This window comes from Trachurus japonicus, unplaced genomic scaffold (assembly GCF_045865225.1).
Source record: "Trachurus japonicus isolate A0001 unplaced genomic scaffold, Traja_1.0 AP030018.1".
NCBI classification, from domain to species: Eukaryota; Metazoa; Chordata; class Actinopteri; order Carangiformes; family Carangidae; genus Trachurus; species Trachurus japonicus.
In genome coordinates, this window is record NW_028220151.1 from 1 (window position 1) to 18,782 (window position 18,782).

The 18,782-nt window shown below is 43.0% G+C and overlaps 1 protein-coding gene across 1 annotated transcript; it reads left to right on the forward strand.

Annotated features, from left to right (window-relative positions):
* Window positions 1-5,085: 5,085 nt before the first annotated feature.
* Window positions 5,086-17,788, forward strand: LOC146960759 (reelin-like; the record flags this gene model as incomplete). The annotated part of the gene is made up of 4 exons (XM_085772087.1): window positions 5,086-5,156; window positions 17,071-17,103; window positions 17,269-17,347; window positions 17,455-17,788. Coding segments are annotated over 4 exons (334 nt in total), but the record flags the coding sequence as incomplete, so codon positions are not given.
* Between the last annotated feature and the right edge of the window lie 994 nt (window positions 17,789-18,782).

Here is an 18,782-nt window from a genome sequence, read left to right on the forward strand (position 1 = left end):
ATCCAGTTTTACAGTACAGCAGCTTTTTGTGAGACTGAAAGAAAACACCTCGTACTTACCTGAGCCTGAAAATAGGGAGCTTTTTTAAAACTCTGTTCTATTGTCTTTTTCCTCACATATTTACTCATAATGACTGTTGTTTTCCTAATCCCTCTAATTATTACTCGCTAACAGTAGTCAAGGTCAATTGCTCCTCTCCTGGCTGTGTACTGAGCAATAACTGCACTTCTTCTGGCTGTATTCGGAGCCGTAACTCTCTATGACCCTGTGCTAACAAGCAGGTAATTTGCCAAACAACTCCCAAATCTCTCCTCTGTGGAGCTTCATTAAATTTGCATGTTCTCCAAGAGCCTTTTTTCAATTAATTAATTTAGTAGCAGAGGGAGGGGGGAGGGAGTAATGTGATTTCACAAAGCCAGTCACACCTTCTTGGGCTCCGATGGTGATGAAAATGTCAAAGCTGGGGTCGAATCAAGAAAACCTGCTCAACATTTCATCCAAGCTCCTGAGCAGCGATGTTCTAGAGAGAGCCGAACACACGCTTGCTCAGCCTCTCTCATCCTCCCATCTTTGCTTCTCCATATTTCTGCCTCTCCGTTCTTATACTCGTCCTCCCTGATTGCGATGCCATAACCACAGCTGGTCCTCAACATGCAAGATAAATCAACCAATTAGGGTGTATTATTTTATGGGCTTGGTCCAAACGCACCAAATCAGCGCTGGTGACTGGAACTGCACCCCACTGAAACTCCTCATATTAATCATGATTACCAACAGGCCTAGTGAGCTGGAAGAGAAAATGAGCTTTTAATTGGGATTTGAGGCGAATGGGATGGGAGTGTCGTCTAACGAGGGAAGAAGAGTGTATGTGTGTGTCCTCTGCCCTCAGATCTAGTAATTAGTGTAGGGAAGGATTTTTTTGGGGCGTTTTGTTAAAGAATACACTTTGAAAAGTTTGTTTTTGTGGTCATGTTCCTGTCTTTAAGGTTGTATTAGCTATATTTAACTGCATGTATATGGCTTAAGGGTAAATCAACTGTCAGGGCTCCCCACTGTGTGTGTGTGTGTGTGTGTGTGTGTGTGTGTGTGTGTGTGTGTGTGTGTGTGTGTGTGTGTGTGTGTGTGTGTGTGTGTGTGTGTGTGTGTGTGTGTGTGTGGTTAGCAGGGAGCTGTCAAGCTGGCTCCCGGGGGATCGTAATGGCCAACAGCAACATGTAATCTAACATGGAAGACATGCTTGGTAATTACCCACTCCAGGCCCTTTTGGGAGCTCTTTGAGTGACAGCCTGTCCATCTGCATACATGTTAAAGCTCATGTATGGCTTGAAGTGTGTGTGTGTGTGTGTGTGTGTGTGTGTGTGTTAGGTGTGTGTGTGTGTGTGTGTGTGTGTGTGTGTGTGTGTGTGTGTGTGTGTGTGTGTGTGTGTGTGTGTGTGTGTGTGTGTGTGTGTGTTGATCGTATGCCTTGCTATTTGACAGCAGATTGTGGACTTTGAAGACAAGGCCATCTAACCCCCCATCTCTATTTCCTCTGACCAACTCCCCCCCAATCTATCCATCTCACTCTCTCTCAATCCTCCCTTTTTTTTCAATCACTCTCTCTTTCCCCTCTCTCAGATTTGCTCCTCAGACTAATGAGAGGGGAGAAGATGACAAAAGATGAATGATCCCTCGTTTGAATCAGAGGAGAGTGAAAGGAGGAAAAAAAAACAGCACCACATTTAGTTCCTTAATTGCTTTTTCCCCCCAAAGAAAGTCAAATTAACATTTAGATGTTCAATAAATGTTTTGTGTGTATCCACGCTGTTCGGTGCCTGCGTGTGTGTGGCTCCCTGAGTGGAGATGGTAATGAGAGACACACGCTGAGGAGCCGCTGGAGTGTGACGGCAGGACAGACGCTGGCGTCGCGCTGCGACGATCACACACTCTGCAGCTCAGACTAAATGCCCTCTTCTGGCTACTGTTTTAATGACATACGTGTTAAGTCGCACATAGTCAGACCACTCACTAATACACACACTTCCAAGGGAACAGCACCAAATTTCCCACTGAATTTGTCTCCACTGACATTTGTTCTGGCTTTGTATTTATTGAAGGTGAGGAAAACAACATCATTAGAAACAGACAAGTACTTGACTTGTCTGAAATTTTCAAAGACACCTCTGTATAATTTACAAAGTACTTTTTATTCATGTACTATGTTAAGGGTTGTGCTTTATATTGCAGTGTACCTTTTCTGTATTTCGTTTCAAATACTGTATTCTTGGCCCTGCTCCATTTATTGGACATTTGCTTTTCAGATCAGGAGATGTTACCAACAAAACATATTATCAGTTTATAAAATATGACACATCCGAATAATGTTACCAACAGTACGTAGTTAAAACTAGTGCAACCTTTGTTCATGTCAGTGTTAGCATATCAAAATGCTTCTTACAACTTAGTACATCAGGACTCTGCATAGTAAGTTTTCATACTTTTAAAATTTCAATGATGTAAAAAGCTTTTTCCTCCAACTCTGCTGCCTGGATTATACTTGACTGTTTGACTGGTACATACATCAACACACTTCACTAATGCAGCCCCTTTACATTGATTTAACATGGGGAAAAAGTCTGTCGTAGATGCATCATGCCTTGCAGGACCTTTTTACCTGGTTTGATAAAGGGTTGCTGTCATCGAGGTGTGTGTGTGCATGTGTGTGTCTAAAATGTGTGTGAGGTCAAATTTGCTTGACAGAGCACCCTGTCCCTCGTCACTTAACAGAATCTGTTTAGTGAACTTGACTTGAGACAGTGTTTAGTAAATATTTAAGAGCCTTGTTCCTACATCCCCACCCGCTGTTCGTTACGCACCATCTTTTATTCATAAATACCAAACTCAAATTAGTTTTCGCCCAATTCTGAAATATGAGTGTAATTATGTATGTTTTCTCCCCAGCTCTGCACATGCACTGGAGCTCTTTACTAATTAATGAGGGGTCTATTCATTATTCATGAGCTGAGATGAACCTGTAAATGCCTTGGCATCCATAAATGCCTGAGTCTGCATTGTGGGCCAGAGTAGGGCAGAGTTTGGGAGGTGCAAGGCAAAATCCACACGGGGTGGCAGAGAACGAAAGAGACATAAACAAACTGGAGAAGGAGAGAGCATGTACAATAGATGTGGGGCTCACAGACTCAGGTACCTACTATGTTCTGTCTCCATCAAGCCTTTCTTATTTTTAATCCTCTGAGTCTGTAATATACGGTTTGTTGACTGGGTGTGGCACAGCACTCATAAAACTGTCTGGATGTTTGACATTCAAGTTGACATAGAGTGAAGTTGAAATCTCAGTGACGTTATCCAGAGCTCTATTTGTTTCACTTAGATAATAGAAATGTTGTGTCATGTCTTTGGACCCTGGGAATTCCCTGAACACTGAAACAACAGTGTAAGGAGCCCAAGTGTGTCCTTACATGGCAGAGACCTGGACAAAGACCTCTATTTCAACAAGTGGCCCTTGAAGGGACTTTCTAACTGTATGTGGGTGGCACAGAGAGTTTGTCATTCCTGTGTCAGTGTGTGTTTTTAAGTGTGAGGTTGCTCCTATTTACAAGCCACAGATAATGTTCATTATTACCAAAGCCAAATTACGACATTAAAACATTGTCTGGGTGCCAGGCAGATGAGACAAGACTCCAACTGCTCCTCTCTCCTTGATCGAAACATGGTAACGCTCCAAGCTGTCAATGAGGAAACACGTCATGCCTGTGCCTGTGTTATTTATCCTCCTTACGTTTTTGACCTCAGTCCCACTCCAACCGTTTTCCCTCTGTGTATTCTGTGGGGAAAACCAAGACCATACCGGGGGAGTGGCACAGCTTTTACTAGCCAACTAAAAGTGTTGTGCCATCTCCTGTCGCCTCCTTCATAGGACTGCTACACAAATCATTTTGCTGCCTTCACTAAATGGAATGAGCTACAAAGGGCTCTAAAACTTTAAAAAATTTTCCCAATAACTCTTTTCAAGGCCACTCTGAAGAATGCAGCGCACACTCACAGCAATCTTTCCATCTCAATCTCTCTCCTGTTTCTGAGTTTCTTTTATTTTTCATTCTCTGGCTATAATCCTGTGTTTTTTACAATGCCTATTTTATTTCTATTTTTATTCTTATTATCACCACCAGTTGCTGCTGCTGCAGCAGCAGCAGTTGTTATTGTTGGGAAGAGATGACATCCCTCCCTACATTCCTCCAGCCTCCTCTGTACAGTATGCGTATTCCCCACTGTCATTATGACATTGCATATGAGAGTGTATCTCTTTCCACATGGCCACAGAACAGTAGAGCACGACTCAGTATCTGTGTAAAAGATCCCACTGCACTCACAGCCATTTCACCCTCTTTGATTTTTAAACATCTCTCCATTTTCAAATGAATAATGCATTTTGTGGCCACTGTAAGGAATTTATTACATCCTATACAGTAGCACGCAACATACAGTTACATTTACACTGACATGCACAAACGCTTTATGGTAGAGCAAAGCACTTATATTGGAAGATATATGATAATCCACTCTAGGAGCTGTATGCGCACAAACATTTGTCATGTCATCAATGCATTAACATGAATGAGGAAATATCCCTGTAAGTATGTAGATAATAAAATCACAATTATCCTCTTAGGGAGAGAAAATGCAGTCATAGAAACAAGACCTCCAACTTTGCTCCAAGATAAGATGATAATCCAGGGCATGTGTTGTTAGCTGAGCTCACTGTTGCTTTGTGTTTTGTCATGTCTGCCATTCACATGATGTAAATATTATTCTATCCCACATAGCCTCTGAGAAGCTAGTTTATTAAAGTTCCCATTTTGACAGGGCTCTGAGGGTATTTCTTTTTGTTTTCACCCTAAAGTCACATCATAATGAACTTCAGAAAATGTCCGCTTTCATGTCGGGTGCTAGAGTGCATTTTGGTTTGGTGGGAAATGACGCCATCTGTGCTGTATTCATCTTCATATATTAAGGACAGAGTAGTTAACTTTCCCAGTAGTGCTGTTTGTGTTAATGCTTCGTCTCTCTTTGTCTCTCTCTCCTCAGTGCCACAGCAACACATCGAGGACAGATTTTATTCAAGGATGCTCTGGCCCAGCAGCTTTGTGAGCAAGGAGGTGAGTAGCAGGCACGACAAACATATACCCCTCTCCCCCCGTCATGACACAAACATGTTAATATACTGCACTTACGGGCAGATAAACCTGCACAGATGCACATACTGTTTGAGCACATGTGCACCAATATGTTCACTCACCTTCCCCCCATCATACCTCCTATTACTGTCTATCATATGCATGAATAGTCAAAATATGGATGACACAGTATGGTTGATATGCAGCTTCTTCATGACAGTGGCATTGCAGCACTTCCTGGCTCTCACTAATGATGCAGCTAGAGCCAGAGATATTTGGATGTCCTATATTGCCAGCTTAATTTCAGCTTATGCTAAACTCAGCTTTTTCCCCCCTCTCTCTGTCGGAGATTTACGCTTTATGGCCAACACTTCTTACATCCACTTTCTGTGACAGCCTTAAGTAGCTATTGACAGACAGTGCAGTCCCACTCTGCATGCTGAGTGTGTATAATTGCTTGTTTACAGGAAAGAAGCCTCCTCCTCACTCAAGAACTCCTCCTTGTATATCATATTTGACTTTAATGCTAAAAGTAGAGAAGCACTTTAGCTGCTGATATGCTTAGTGAGTATATTAGGGAAAAAAGTAATTGTACCTAGTCTCTGAGGACTGTTTATTACAAACATGTCCCCTAGCAGGTCATTGGAGACACTGCAGACGATTGTAGCCCTTGCCAGGCAGAGTGCTCAACTTGATGGCTCCATGCCACTTGGAAAAGATGGGGCACAGAGCCCTCAGTCAGGCCTGGAAGAGTGACAGAGAGTTAGCGACAAGGCTTCTCTCCTCTGTCTCCTTGCCCGAGCGCTCATCCTCTCACCAACACTGACACACTGCCCGAGTCTCCTCCCTCTGCACATGAAATATCTGCAGCCAACAACAGTCACTTAGTTGTTCCCTGCCAAAGCTCTGCAATATCACACTAACACACAACTACTCACAGCAGACAAGCTGGAAAGTAAAGATTTAGACCTTATGATGCCTTGGAGGACAAAAGTTGTGAATGAGAGCAGACAGAGGAACTAGCAGAAAGGTAATGTAAAAACTGAAATCTGTAGGGAGCGAATGGATGTGCAGGTATGAGGGATGGACAGTTGGTCATGGTGATAAGGGATACATAGGAGCGATAGCTGAGGAATAGTGCTATAAACTACCGGTGTCTGTAATGACAGTTTCATTGTGTCATTGGTAAAGGAGAGCTGGGAGGACAGAAGGAAATAAATAGGTGAGACAAAGAGATAGTGTTAATGAGAAACTTGAAGGTCATAAATTGCAGGCGATGTGAGTGTTGGGTAGAGGTTATGTGGTAATTACACATCATTAACCAAAAAAAGTGGGCAAAAAGTAGACGTGAACGGATGATCGACCTTGTTATCGGCAAATTCCTTTGACAGCCAATAGCGCAACACTCTTTCTGTTGCCAAACTGCGCCAGAAAATCTGAATTACAAATGAAAAATGAACATGCCGCAGGCAACAGAAGGCAAAGACGACTGAGGAAAGATGATAGAAAGGAAGGAAGAGAAACAGAAATTAGCCTGATCATTTCTAGTCTCTTCTGGATTTTCCATTAAGCACAATTTTTCTCTCCTCTGCTGATCTAACTTACCGTTGTCAGTTCCTCTTCCTCTTTCCCAACCAGAGCCTGGAACTTCAAAAAAGCGATGCAGATTTTTTTTTTTTTTAAATGTCATGAAACTGGACTCTGCAAGACTCCTGACATAAAAATGAAACTTGAGAATTACTTTGACATTAAACAAACTTTGCTGTAGTGCAGTAAAAAAAAAAAAAAAGGAAAGTGTGATGAGGCAGAAACCAACTAACTGTAAAGGGAAAAAAAAACCTTACATAAATTAAATGTATTGTCTCAGTTCCCTTAACAAAGACAGACTTACCAGTGGGTAAAGCAGAGGCTTGTCGAAGAGTCCTTTCCAGCAGGATCAAATAGGCTACAGTCCCAAATTCAACCGCAGAGTGGCAAAGAAAGTGCAAGCTGCTCCGAGCAAAGTTACTTCAAATCTCAGCATTAGTATTCAAAGTGGAATAAAAGACACAGGGCCAGCTCAAGCCACTTCAGAAGTTCATATGCTTAAGACTCGAGCTTTGAAGAGCTGGAGAAATGAAAGCTATCTAAAGCAGGGTTATGATCCATGGAGGAGAGGGAAGGAAAAAGAAAAAGAGAAAGGAAGGGATGGAGAGAGAGAAACAGCGGCAAAGCTGCTACAGTAGAATAAGAAGGCAATCAGGGGTGATGCGGCAGGGTGAAGACTTAAAGAACAAATGGACAGATTAACCAAGGAGATAGAGAAAGAGGGTAACACTGGAGTGTGAATCTGAGCTTAGAATGATAAAGAGGTGGAGGGAGACGGGAATCATTCAGTTAAATTCTAATGTAAATAAGAGATTTAAGGATAAAGATAGAAGAGGAGAGATATAAGTCTTGAACTTACTCTTGGACATCTGGCATGAGGCACTAAACAGGAAACCTTTCTACAAGTTCACCGAGACAGGTTATCATTTCTAATATTTCCACTCTGCTGCTTCTAAAATCCTACTGAGACATAAGCAGAGGTTGGATTTGTGTGTTTGTGCTTTTATGTGTGCACATGTGCATCTAGCATTGGAGGAACCTGGGAGGCCTGGTTCCAGACATACCGCTCCCCCCTGAGCGCTTACAGCTTCTTTTTGCTGGGCCAGCATACTTCTCCACCCCGTCCCTTCAGTCTACCTCCGATTCATCCCTCCAGCTTCCCTTCCAGTTTGCTTTGATCTACACCCCATTACTTCAGCCAACACGTTCTCACTCCCAGTGCGTCAACCCCCTGACGAACGGTCACTGTCCCTCCTCGTCACATGCCTGACTCATTAGGTAGCCTACCCGTTTTTCGTCATGAGGTGACGAGCGGGGATTTCAATTCATTCCAATGCAACCCCCTTCGCGGCGATATGTGACGCTCAGAGTAAAGTGATCCAGCCGACCGGACGCGGCGCTGAACGACGCACTGAGCTGAAAAACTTTTTTTCCCCTTTGAAGCTTTATTGAACCTGGTGTGTCTATAGCTTTCATCCAAGCCGTCATTTTGGTTATTATTTATTTACTGATCTTGGCGTTGGTGCAGAATAATAAATAAACAAACAAACAAACAAATAAATAAATTACATCCTTGTCGGAAGACCAGACGGGGTGGGGGTGTGTAATAAATAAATAAATAAATAAATAAATATTTTTGTCCCGTGCGTAATTGTCAAGATCCGCATTTCGATTATCGCCTTTCTTCTTTTGTACGAGTTGTTGGACGACTGCATTTTCATTTTATTTACTTATTTCCCTGTCCTAAGTCATGTTTATGGATACACAGTTGAACATATTGTCATTTTACCCTCGGCATTTTCCCCTCACTTTGCTGAATATCTGTTGATTCATGTCATAAACACGTTTTGTTCATTAAAAATATGTGGTGTTTATTAAAAATATGTTGTTCATTCAAATCGGTTGTTGTTCATTGCAGAACAATAGAATATTAATACGGTGATTTATATACAGATATTGATCGCGCAGTGTGACCACAATCACTACGCACGGAGGCGTGAGGGACATTTAAAACAGCTGTATCAATCGTCCCTGCAGCGACTACTGACACTTCAACCTGTTTTGGCTCTAAACTTCAAAACTATGACATTGCATAGTTTAGGACCTGTTTATGTACGAATTCATCTGTTGTTAGGTCATATTATTATTGCATGAAACACACAATACAACTTTTGATCACAAAAAAACTACCGCACGTAACATTTTACTTTCCGTAGTAAAAAAAACAGGTTCGCGCTAATAACTTTTGAATGGCGTGACGTAATTTCACAAGCTTTCCCAGGATTGGTCGGTGTTGAGTGCTGAACTAGAGGATGTGACGTCATTGCAACGGCGCCACCATAGACTGCGACACTGCCATCTACGGCGTCTGGACGGAACTACAACACCTTAACAGTGTGTTTGTGATCATGAGGAGTGGAAATTAAGCCATGTTGATTTAATTCAACAGCATGTGAATAAACAGTGAGGAATCAGAACAGTTAGACAGCTCTTTTTCAACAAAGTCCAAATAATTCAAGTAACTCAAGTCATATAGGCCTTTTTTTTTTAAATTGCAGAAAACAACATTTCTCCCCCCTTCTCCCTCCTCCCGCCCAGGAACCTTAGTTTATAATATAGTGTAGAATGAACCCGTCCACTGTAGTAATGTTTATGCACAACTGCACCATTTTAGCCAGCTCCTTTATTTCTGGTTTTACATTGGACAAACTGATTAAGGCTCCATTTTCAGGAGACACAGCTATTCTTTAATAACTTCCACATTCGTTGGGTTACGTTCAGAGGTTTATCAGGGCAGGGCCTAGGGTCATCCAGTGTTAGCAATTACAGACCCATCTGACCTTCACAGGGGTCACAGGTCAACTTTTCATGTGAAATTTGACGATTTTTGCTATCAATTCAGGCATAAAACACCAATACTTGGAGCTGGGAAGCTGAAATCTTTAGATTCTAGTCCAGACGTTGGAGCAGATTGACGGTGCCAAATATCAGAGCTCTGCTCCACTCGGAAGTGTCCAAAATGGCCAAAAAGCAGTGTTCATTTCTAATCCCCCATTGTGTACAAGACTAAATTCAACAGATAGTCTTTAATAACTTCCACATGCTTTGAGCTGGAAGTCTGAAAGTTTCAGGGTTTTGTCAGGGGCCTAGGGCCACCCATTATCTGCAATTTCAGACCAATCCCACATTCAGAAGGGGTCAAAGGTCAAGGTTTAGTGTGAAATTTGACGATTTTTGCTATCAATTCAGGCATAAAACACCAATACTTTGAGCTGGGAAGCTGAAATCTTTAGATTCTAGTCCAGACCTTGGAGCAGATTGAAGATCAGAGCTGTGCTCCACTCAGAAGTGTCCAAAATGGCCATGGTAAGTGTCAAAGGTCACAGGGGTCAAACATCAAAGTTAATCCTAACAAAACACACACGCTTTAAGTAATCATCATGAAATTTAGATGAGTTGTATATCAGAGAGTCCTCTATCATTATATTGTATTCCCATTGCTCTGGGGGCCACGGGGGGCCCCTGGGGGCCACTTCGCTTTCCCATGCTCTCACAGATTTGGGTGTCGGGTCAGTGGATAAGGGCCTCACAATGAGTCCACAGGCCAAGTTTCAAGTGATTCGGTTGGTTTCTATGGAAACAGCGGCCTCCTGGAGACAGAGGAATGCGGCTGTTTGAAGCCCCGCCTCTCGAAAAGTAATGGCTCAATCAGGACCGAACGCACATCAACGCGTTCGTCTTGGGCCCCCGGAACCACTGATATCAAATTCAGAACTGTACGACTTTTAGAAATATATTTCATCCATTTCAGCTTTTCAGATTCAGAGCCTCTCAGACTTAATGCCTGAGAGACCTTCTGAGTCAGAAAAGCTGAAATGGATGAAATATATTTCTAAAAGTCGTACAGTTCTGAATTTGATATCAGTGGTTCCGGGGGCCCAAGACGAACGCGTTGATGTGCGTTCGGTCCTGATTGAGCCATTACTTTTCGAGAGGCGGGGCTTCAAACAGCCGCATTCCTCTGTCTCCAGGAGGCCGCTGTTTCCATAGAAACCAACCGAATCACTTGAAACTTGGCCTGTGGACTCATTGTGAGGCCCTTATCCACTGACCCGACACCCAAATCTGTGAGAGCATGGGAAAGCGAAGTGGCCCCCAGGGGCCCCCCGTGGCCCCCAGAGCAATGGGAATACAATATAATGATAGAGGACTCTCTGATATACAACTCATCTAAATTTCATGATGATTACTTAAAGCGTGTGTGTTTTGTTAGGATTAACTTTGATGTTTGACCCCTGTGACCTTTGACACTTACCATGGCCATTTTGGACACTTCTGAGTGGAGCACAGCTCTGATCTTCAATCTGCTCCAAGGTCTGGACTAGAATCTAAAGATTTCAGCTTCCCAGCTCCAAGTATTGGTGTTTTATGCCTGAATTGATAGCAAAAATCGTCAAATTTCACATGAAAAGTTGACCTGTGACCCCTGTGAAGGTCAGATGGGTCTGTAATTGCTAACACTGGATGACCCTAGGCCCTGCCCTGATAAACCTCTGAACGTAACCCAACGAATGTGGAAGTTATTAAAGAATAGCTGTGTCTCCTGAAAATGGAGCCTTAATCAGTTTGTCCAATGTAAAACCAGAAATAAAGGAGCTGGCTAAAGTGGTGCAGTTGTGCATAAACATTACTACAGTGGACGGGTTCATTCTACACTATATTATAAACTAAGGTTCCTGGGCGGGAGGAGGGAGAAGGGGGGAGAAATGTTGTTTTCTGCAATTAAAAAAAAAAAAGGCCTATATGACTTGAGTTACTTGAATTATTTGGACTTTGTTGAAAAAGAGCTGTCTAACTGTTCTGATTCCTCACTGTTTATTCACATGCTGTTGAATTAAATCAACATGGCTTAATTTCCACTCCTCATGATCACAAACTGTTAAGGTGTTGTAGTTCCGTCCAGACGCCGTAGATGGCAGTGTCGCAGTCTATGGTGGCGCCGTTGCAATGACGTCACATCCTCTAGTTCAGCACTCAACACCGACCAATCCTGGGAAAGCTTGTGAAATTACGTCACGCCATTCAAAAGTTATTAGCGCGAACCTGTTTTTTTTACTACGGAAAGTAAAATGTTACGTGCGGTAGTTTTTTTGTGATCAAAAGTTGTATTGTGTGTTTCATGCAATAATAATATGACCTAACAACAGATGAATTCGTACATAAACAGGTCCTAAACTATGCAATGTCATAGTTTTGAAGTTTAGAGCCAAAACAGGTTGAAGTGTCAGTAGTCGCTGCAGGGACGATTGATACAGCTGTTTTAAATGTCCCTCACGCCTCCGTGCGTAGTGATTGTGGTCACACTGCGCGATCAATATCTGTATATAAATCACCGTATTAATATTCTATTGTTCTGCAATGAACAACAACCGATTTGAATGAACAACATATTTTTAATAAACACCACATATTTTTAATGAACAAAACGTGTTTATGACATGAATCAACAGATATTCAGCAAAGTGAGGGGAAAATGCCGAGGGTAAAATGACAATATGTTCAACTGTGTATCCATAAACATGACTTAGGACAGGGAAATAAGTAAATAAAATGAAAATGCAGTCATCCAACAACTCCTACAAAAGAAGAAAGGCGAGTTTAATCGAAATGCGGATCTTGACAATTACGCACGGGAGAAAAATATTTATTTCTTTATTTATTTATTACACACCCCCACCCCGTCTGGTCTTCCGACAAGGATGTAATTTATTTATTTGTTTGTTTGTTTGTTTATTTATTATTCTGCACCAACGCCAAGATCAGTAAATAAATAATAACCAAAATGACGGCTTGGATGAAAGCTATGTCAGACACACCAGGTTCAATAAAGCTTCAAAGGGGAAGAAAAGTTTTTCAGCTCAGTGCGTCGTTCAGCGCCGCGTCCGGTCGGCTGGATCACTTTACTCTGAGCGTCACATATCGCCGCGAAGGGGGTTGCATTGGAATGAATTGAAATCCCCGCTCGTCACCTCATGACGAAAAACGGGTACCTAATGAGTCAGGCATGTGACGAGGAGGGACAGTGACCGTTCGTCAGGGGGTTGACGCACTGGGAGTGAGAACGTGTTGCTTCAGCCCACAACCAGCACAGAAAATCCCCATATTTTGTTGATATTTGTGGATTCAGAAGACAAAACTAATGGGAGTCTGACAAATGCTGCTGCAACTGAACAAAATCTACAGCACGACCGAGCGGTTCGTGACACCAATCAGCACATCGCCAGATTATTTGGACAGGCTCCTTGAGATGCGTTAAAGCATGATGCAGCAAAATGCAAAGTACCGCCACTGTTTTAAATGATTGCAAGTATCAGAACAGACAGGCGGGAGGATGAAACAGAAGTTCATTTCTGCTGTGCCTGAGCAACCATAAAAAGACTTTAATGAGCCCAGATGAGAGAAGTCAAGTTGGGGGATAAGGAGAGGTAGGGGTGGGTTAGGAAAGGGTGCTCAGTGCTAAAGGGTGGAGTGGTTGTGGGTGTTGAATGGCGCTGCAGGCCGTCCATCAGCTCTATCTCCTGACAGCAGGGCCAGCAGTCCCTGCTTTCTGCCCAGCTTCGCCAGGTCCCCTCATTTCCAGCAAGGGAATAAATCAGGTCTTTATGGGCCTGGCTGAGTGCACTGCACCCCAGATGGATTATTAAAGGGACATATAACTCAAAGAGGCCACTGCTCCCAGAGGGACGGCTGATCACAGCGCAACAGAGGAGGGACGGGTGGCCTCCACTCTCCCACCTCCACGCCACCCACCCGGTCTGCCAGCCAGCCTGCCTCCCTGGCTGGACTCCAGCCCGCCTGCCATCCCTCATCACTCTCCAGCAAGAAACCTTGAGACCTCAGTCGTCTATCTCTTCCCCTCCTGACTGTCTCCTCTAGCCCTGTTTTCTCCTTTTTATTTCTTTCTTCCACATCTTCATTTCTTTTGCTCTACTTTTAAGATTTTTCCTTTGTTGCTTTTTTTTTGTTTAATTTATATTTGAATGACATCGCTCACTCAGCTTCCAACAAGCGAGGAGTGACGATATGTGTTGGTGTGTATACGTTGTTTCTCCTCATTTCTAACGGTAGCATGAAGATGTTTGCTTGAAAGATTAACACAGAAAGCTGAAATAACCCCGTCCTTATGTTTTGAGACACTCGTCTTTATCACCTTGACTTGAAACACAATGTGAAAAGCTAACAGCTAATCTGAAAATAATAGTGAAACCTACACATGTGCTGGCTTATTATGGTGATGCCAATTGAAGCACACACAAGGGCCCTGGTTTTCACTGAGCGGAGTGGAGTGGCTGTAATCTGACCTTGGAGAACCACCTCTTTTTAGTCACTGGAGAAGAAAAACAACAGCAACTGGGTCCTGGTGAGTCAGTAATTGCAACCGTCAGTTAGACGAGATCAACCCGACTTTAAACGCAGTTCGTGTCGTCAAGGATGTGAATCAGACGAAGGCAAAAAGAGCAAACGAGAGGAGAGTAAGGGAGATCGGACGAGTTGGTACAGTTTGCAGGGTGCGGAGAGACAGAGGAGAGAGAGGAGATTAGAGCTGGGAGATGGAGAGAAGAGGGGGAGAAGATTTAACATGACTTGTGCCCTGCGCTCTTTGTGTTGAGATGTCTGAGTCTGCCAAAGCTTATGCTCATTTAGTCCCCCCTCGTATCACCCCAACCCTGCTCATCAGCACCCAACTGATGTTAGCCCCGGTCTAGTTTACTGAAACCCCCCTCCTTTTTTTTGTTGCTCCAAAATATGCGTGCATTTGTGTGCATGTGCATAGCAGAGAAATAGCAAATAGGGTTGGGTCATCTGTGGAAGGCAAAGCCGTCTGAGTGTGTGTGTGTGTGTGTGTGTCCCTCTGTATGCTTGTGAGTGTAAGCCCTGGCCAGGGAGATACAGGCATTAGCAGAGATGAGCCGCTAATAGAGGAGGCAGTAATTGAAGTCTTTAAGAAAGTGAGAGGGGATTAATCCAAGTGAAATAAGCGCCACTGTCTGCTCCCGATGCACAGAGGGTTAGGCAGAGAGAGACAGAATGGGTGCGGATGGAGGGGTGGGCAGCAGGGAGAGATTGTGATAGAAGGAAAGAGAGAGAGACAGCAGGAGAGTGCAATGAAGCATAGAGAAAGAAAACTGTAAATGAGGTCTTTTTGGAAGCTTGAAGGGATTATCCACCCAAAAAAAAAAAAATTCTTACCGGCCTTTCTCCAGCCAAATGGCCTCACTAGAAAGACTGAGAGCGATTTAGAAGGGTTTGTTTAAGAGAGAGATGAGAGAAGACTGTAAAGAACAGAATATCAACCAAGCATTTATTGCCATGTGAGTTCTAGAAGGTGGATTACTGGGACTGGAGTTTTAGTACAAGCTCTTTTCAGGTTGAATTTGTCAGATGAACACATTCTCATGTAAACTGAGCAAACAGCTGTATGTTATATTTTTTTTCATTATAGCTTAATAAGAATAAACCACGAGAAGCACGAGATAGTTGCCCATGCTGGGAGTGATGTTTTGAATCAGCAAACATTGGAGGATTAGAGGGGGGGAAAGGAGAGTACGAGAGAGAGGGAGAGAGAGGAAGAAGGCCCTTTGATCTGCTTTTAATGGGCTTCATCGTGGAGCCTGAGCCACAGCCGTGGAGTTGAGCGTCAGGGTCCACCAGAGCAGCAGCAAACAGTCGCAGCCACTGAAGCGCCCAGCTCTGTCACACGGGCCGCTAAGACTCCAACTTCAACAGTCAGCATGAAACTTTACCATCAGTCTGTGAAATGTAAATCCATTTCTAAGAGCACAGACTTTGGATCCAGTGTGAGAGAAAAAAACGAGGGCACCTAATGAAATTGAAGTTTGAGCTCAAAGCATAGACATTTGCAAAAAAAACCTTTTTTCAATGGTCCCTCTCTCTCTCAATTCAGGTTCTCTTGTCAATGAGGAGGTTTTAGGTGGGCTGCCTCAAGTGTAAGCCCCCTCTCTTAGAAGTAATGTTAAAACTGCTGTGAAGTTAGAAAGAAGGTTTAAGTAACCCAAAATGAAACTCAGGAATGAGTCCTCACTATGTTATCTGAGTGTGTCTTATCAGGTGGGCAGGCTCATCCTGGATGGAGAACACTATGGCAGATTATCCCTCTCTTCAGTCTAGAGTAAGGCTTTCTTAAAACACCCCACTACCAGAGAAGAGTAAAGAGGCTCAAAGGGACTGAAGGGTGATGTGTTCACTAAGGTCAAAGCCACTGTGCTGCTGAGCAGTCACGGATCATAAACTTCCCTAATTCCCTAATATGGGGAACATAATCTGGAAGTGTAATTTACAAGATAAAACAACAGTGTACAAACGTCTGTCTAGTTGATGGTTCTCAGTGGCCAAAGGTGAACTATCAAAGCAAAGTTGTAGAGTATGTGGATCATCTGACGCAACTTTTTAGTCGTGCAGTCCATTGCATCAGTCAGATGGTGTAATTTGTCACACCTTTCATGTTTCTTTCTAACAATGCGTACGAGCTAATAGATGGTTTCCTCAAAACTAATCTATCAAAAACTGGCTCGGTTTGATTTATTACGTCTTCAAGCTCACTTTTTTCTACCCTTTCCATCTATTGACGCACAAAAACCTAATGGCAGCTAGCTGAAATGTGAATGCAGACTGTATTCTACAAAGTGTTCTCAGTAATTTAGCTAGAAAGTCAGGCCAATGTTTTCTTTTTAATACCCATGTTTGATTAATTTAGTCTTACCCCCCACCCCCCTCCAACCTTCTCCATTCACCTCCCTCCACCCCTCAGAGCTGTGTATCCCCTGGGAGAGATTGATGGTTGAGTGTGTTAGCTAGGCAGTGGCCACAGATTACAGCACACCGGCGCCCGTGGGGAGGATGGCGGTTAATTGGCATTGAACCGTTAATCATGGCCGCCCAGTCTTTCATTACTGAAAGGAATTAACATCAACAGCCAGGAGACTGCAGATGTGACCGGCCAGGACACAGTGAAAGTTTGTTCCATTCAGAGTTGATTTGAGAATTGGACCGTTTCCGTTGCAATTACATTGAGAGTTAATACATGTGCATATTTCACTATGCAAAACTGAACAGATATGAAAAGTTTGTACATTTTTCCATCTACCCAGAGTTAGTGACAGCCTGTTAGTAAGACCCAGGACTGGCATTCGGGCAGGACTGGCATTCGGGCAAGCCTGACATCCAACTATACCTTAACATTTAAGTATTGAAGATGTTCCTTAACTCCTCCTCTTCTTCCTTGTTTCAGCTCCAACCGAGTCCCCATTGAGACCCAGCCTTTGTGAGTCTGCTTTTCATTTCACAATGTTGTTTATCTCCCTTGAATATTGTAATCACAAAGGTAATTACAGCATAAAAAGACCTGTTATCAAACAGGTTGTGTCTAACTGTGAGCATATGGTGTGTGTGTGTGTGTGTGTGTGTGTGTGTGTGTGTGTGTGTGTAGTGGAGCTCCATGGCAAACATGCTGTGCTGCGTGACGACTTTGACTCCAACCTCCAAGGAGAGCTGGACCCCAGCATCTGGTGGGTAATCTCCTCTCGTAAACTGACGGTGCTGTCGATCACTGTCACCTGACGCTTCTCACCTTTTGTTGTAACTCAATCTCTTCTCTCCTCGTCTCTCCCCTCAGGTCTGAGTGCAGTAACTGTGATGTGGGAGAGCAGTGTGGTGTGCTGATGCATGGCAGAGCGGTCACTTTCTGTGAGCCCTTTGGAGAACGAGAGCTGGTAACCTCCATGTTTGACCACACTCTGACCACTGAACATTTCAAGGCCCATTGACCATGTATTCAAACTAACCACTCAGTGGCCACAAGCGCGACTGCAGTAAATCATAGTCTACTAGATGTAACAACACCTCTTCTAACCAAAGAGCTTGTTGAGGTTTTGTTGCTCCCATGGTTTATATAGTTTCCAAAACACAAACATAAATCATGCATGACTGTTGAATGAATGCCACATTTTAAAATTTAGGACTGCGTGTTTCATTTCAGCGAGAAATATTACTCAAAAATCATGACTAATGACTAAACGACAACATTCCTGAATAATCTGACCAGGGAGTTATAATTTTGGGCAAAAAAACTAAATGCAAAGTTTTCATAGAGCCAATATTATGAAGCTGTCTTTCTCCAGCCAGTTGATGAGCTGTTGAAATAGAGGAATTGTGCTTGTTGTATATTCACTGTAGAAGTAATCTTGATTGTTGTGATTTGTTGTCAGTTTATTTTAAAAAAAAAAGAACATTTATATAATTTGTAGATAATAGCTTTTATTTCTGTCATCTGTTAACTCAATGGAATTTATGAATTTCCAGCAGCTTAAAGCAGAAGTAAGTGGTCCGGTCGTTTTCGCTAATGCTGCGTTCGAGGCAGGCTTTTGAAATCGTAAATTACAGCTTCAAGTCACAACTTACAACTTTGTAGCGTTTCAGGCAACCCACTCGTGTTTTTCCGACCTGTTTTACCGGTGAAAGTCACTATAACGGCCACTCGTAACTTCTGACCCGTGAACTCGTACCAGATCGAACTGGTACCACTTCACGGTCGGAAAAATACGAGTTTCCTTGAACGCACCATAACAGTCCTCGTCCCTACGTCGCCACATTCACGGCGTTCCTTGGCTGCACACACAGCCCTGCATGCCGTTCTCTCTCCTCATTGGATAAAAACTGTAGGATACGATAAATGTTTTCTCTTCGGCTCAGAGCAGAGCAGAGTGACTGACAGACCCGTGTTTCAGACCAAACACTCTATGTAAGTGATTGCTGTCGGAAGATATAACTATTTAAGACTTATATTAACACAAATATATCACTTACTACGGAAGCTTATTGCATTCATTCAATAAAAAAAAATACAGATCCTGTTTTTCTGAGTAATTTTTTCTGTTTTTCTGAGTAATTTTTTTTTAAATCAGTTTTTCTGAGTAATTTTTTTTTAAATCAGTTTTTCTGAGT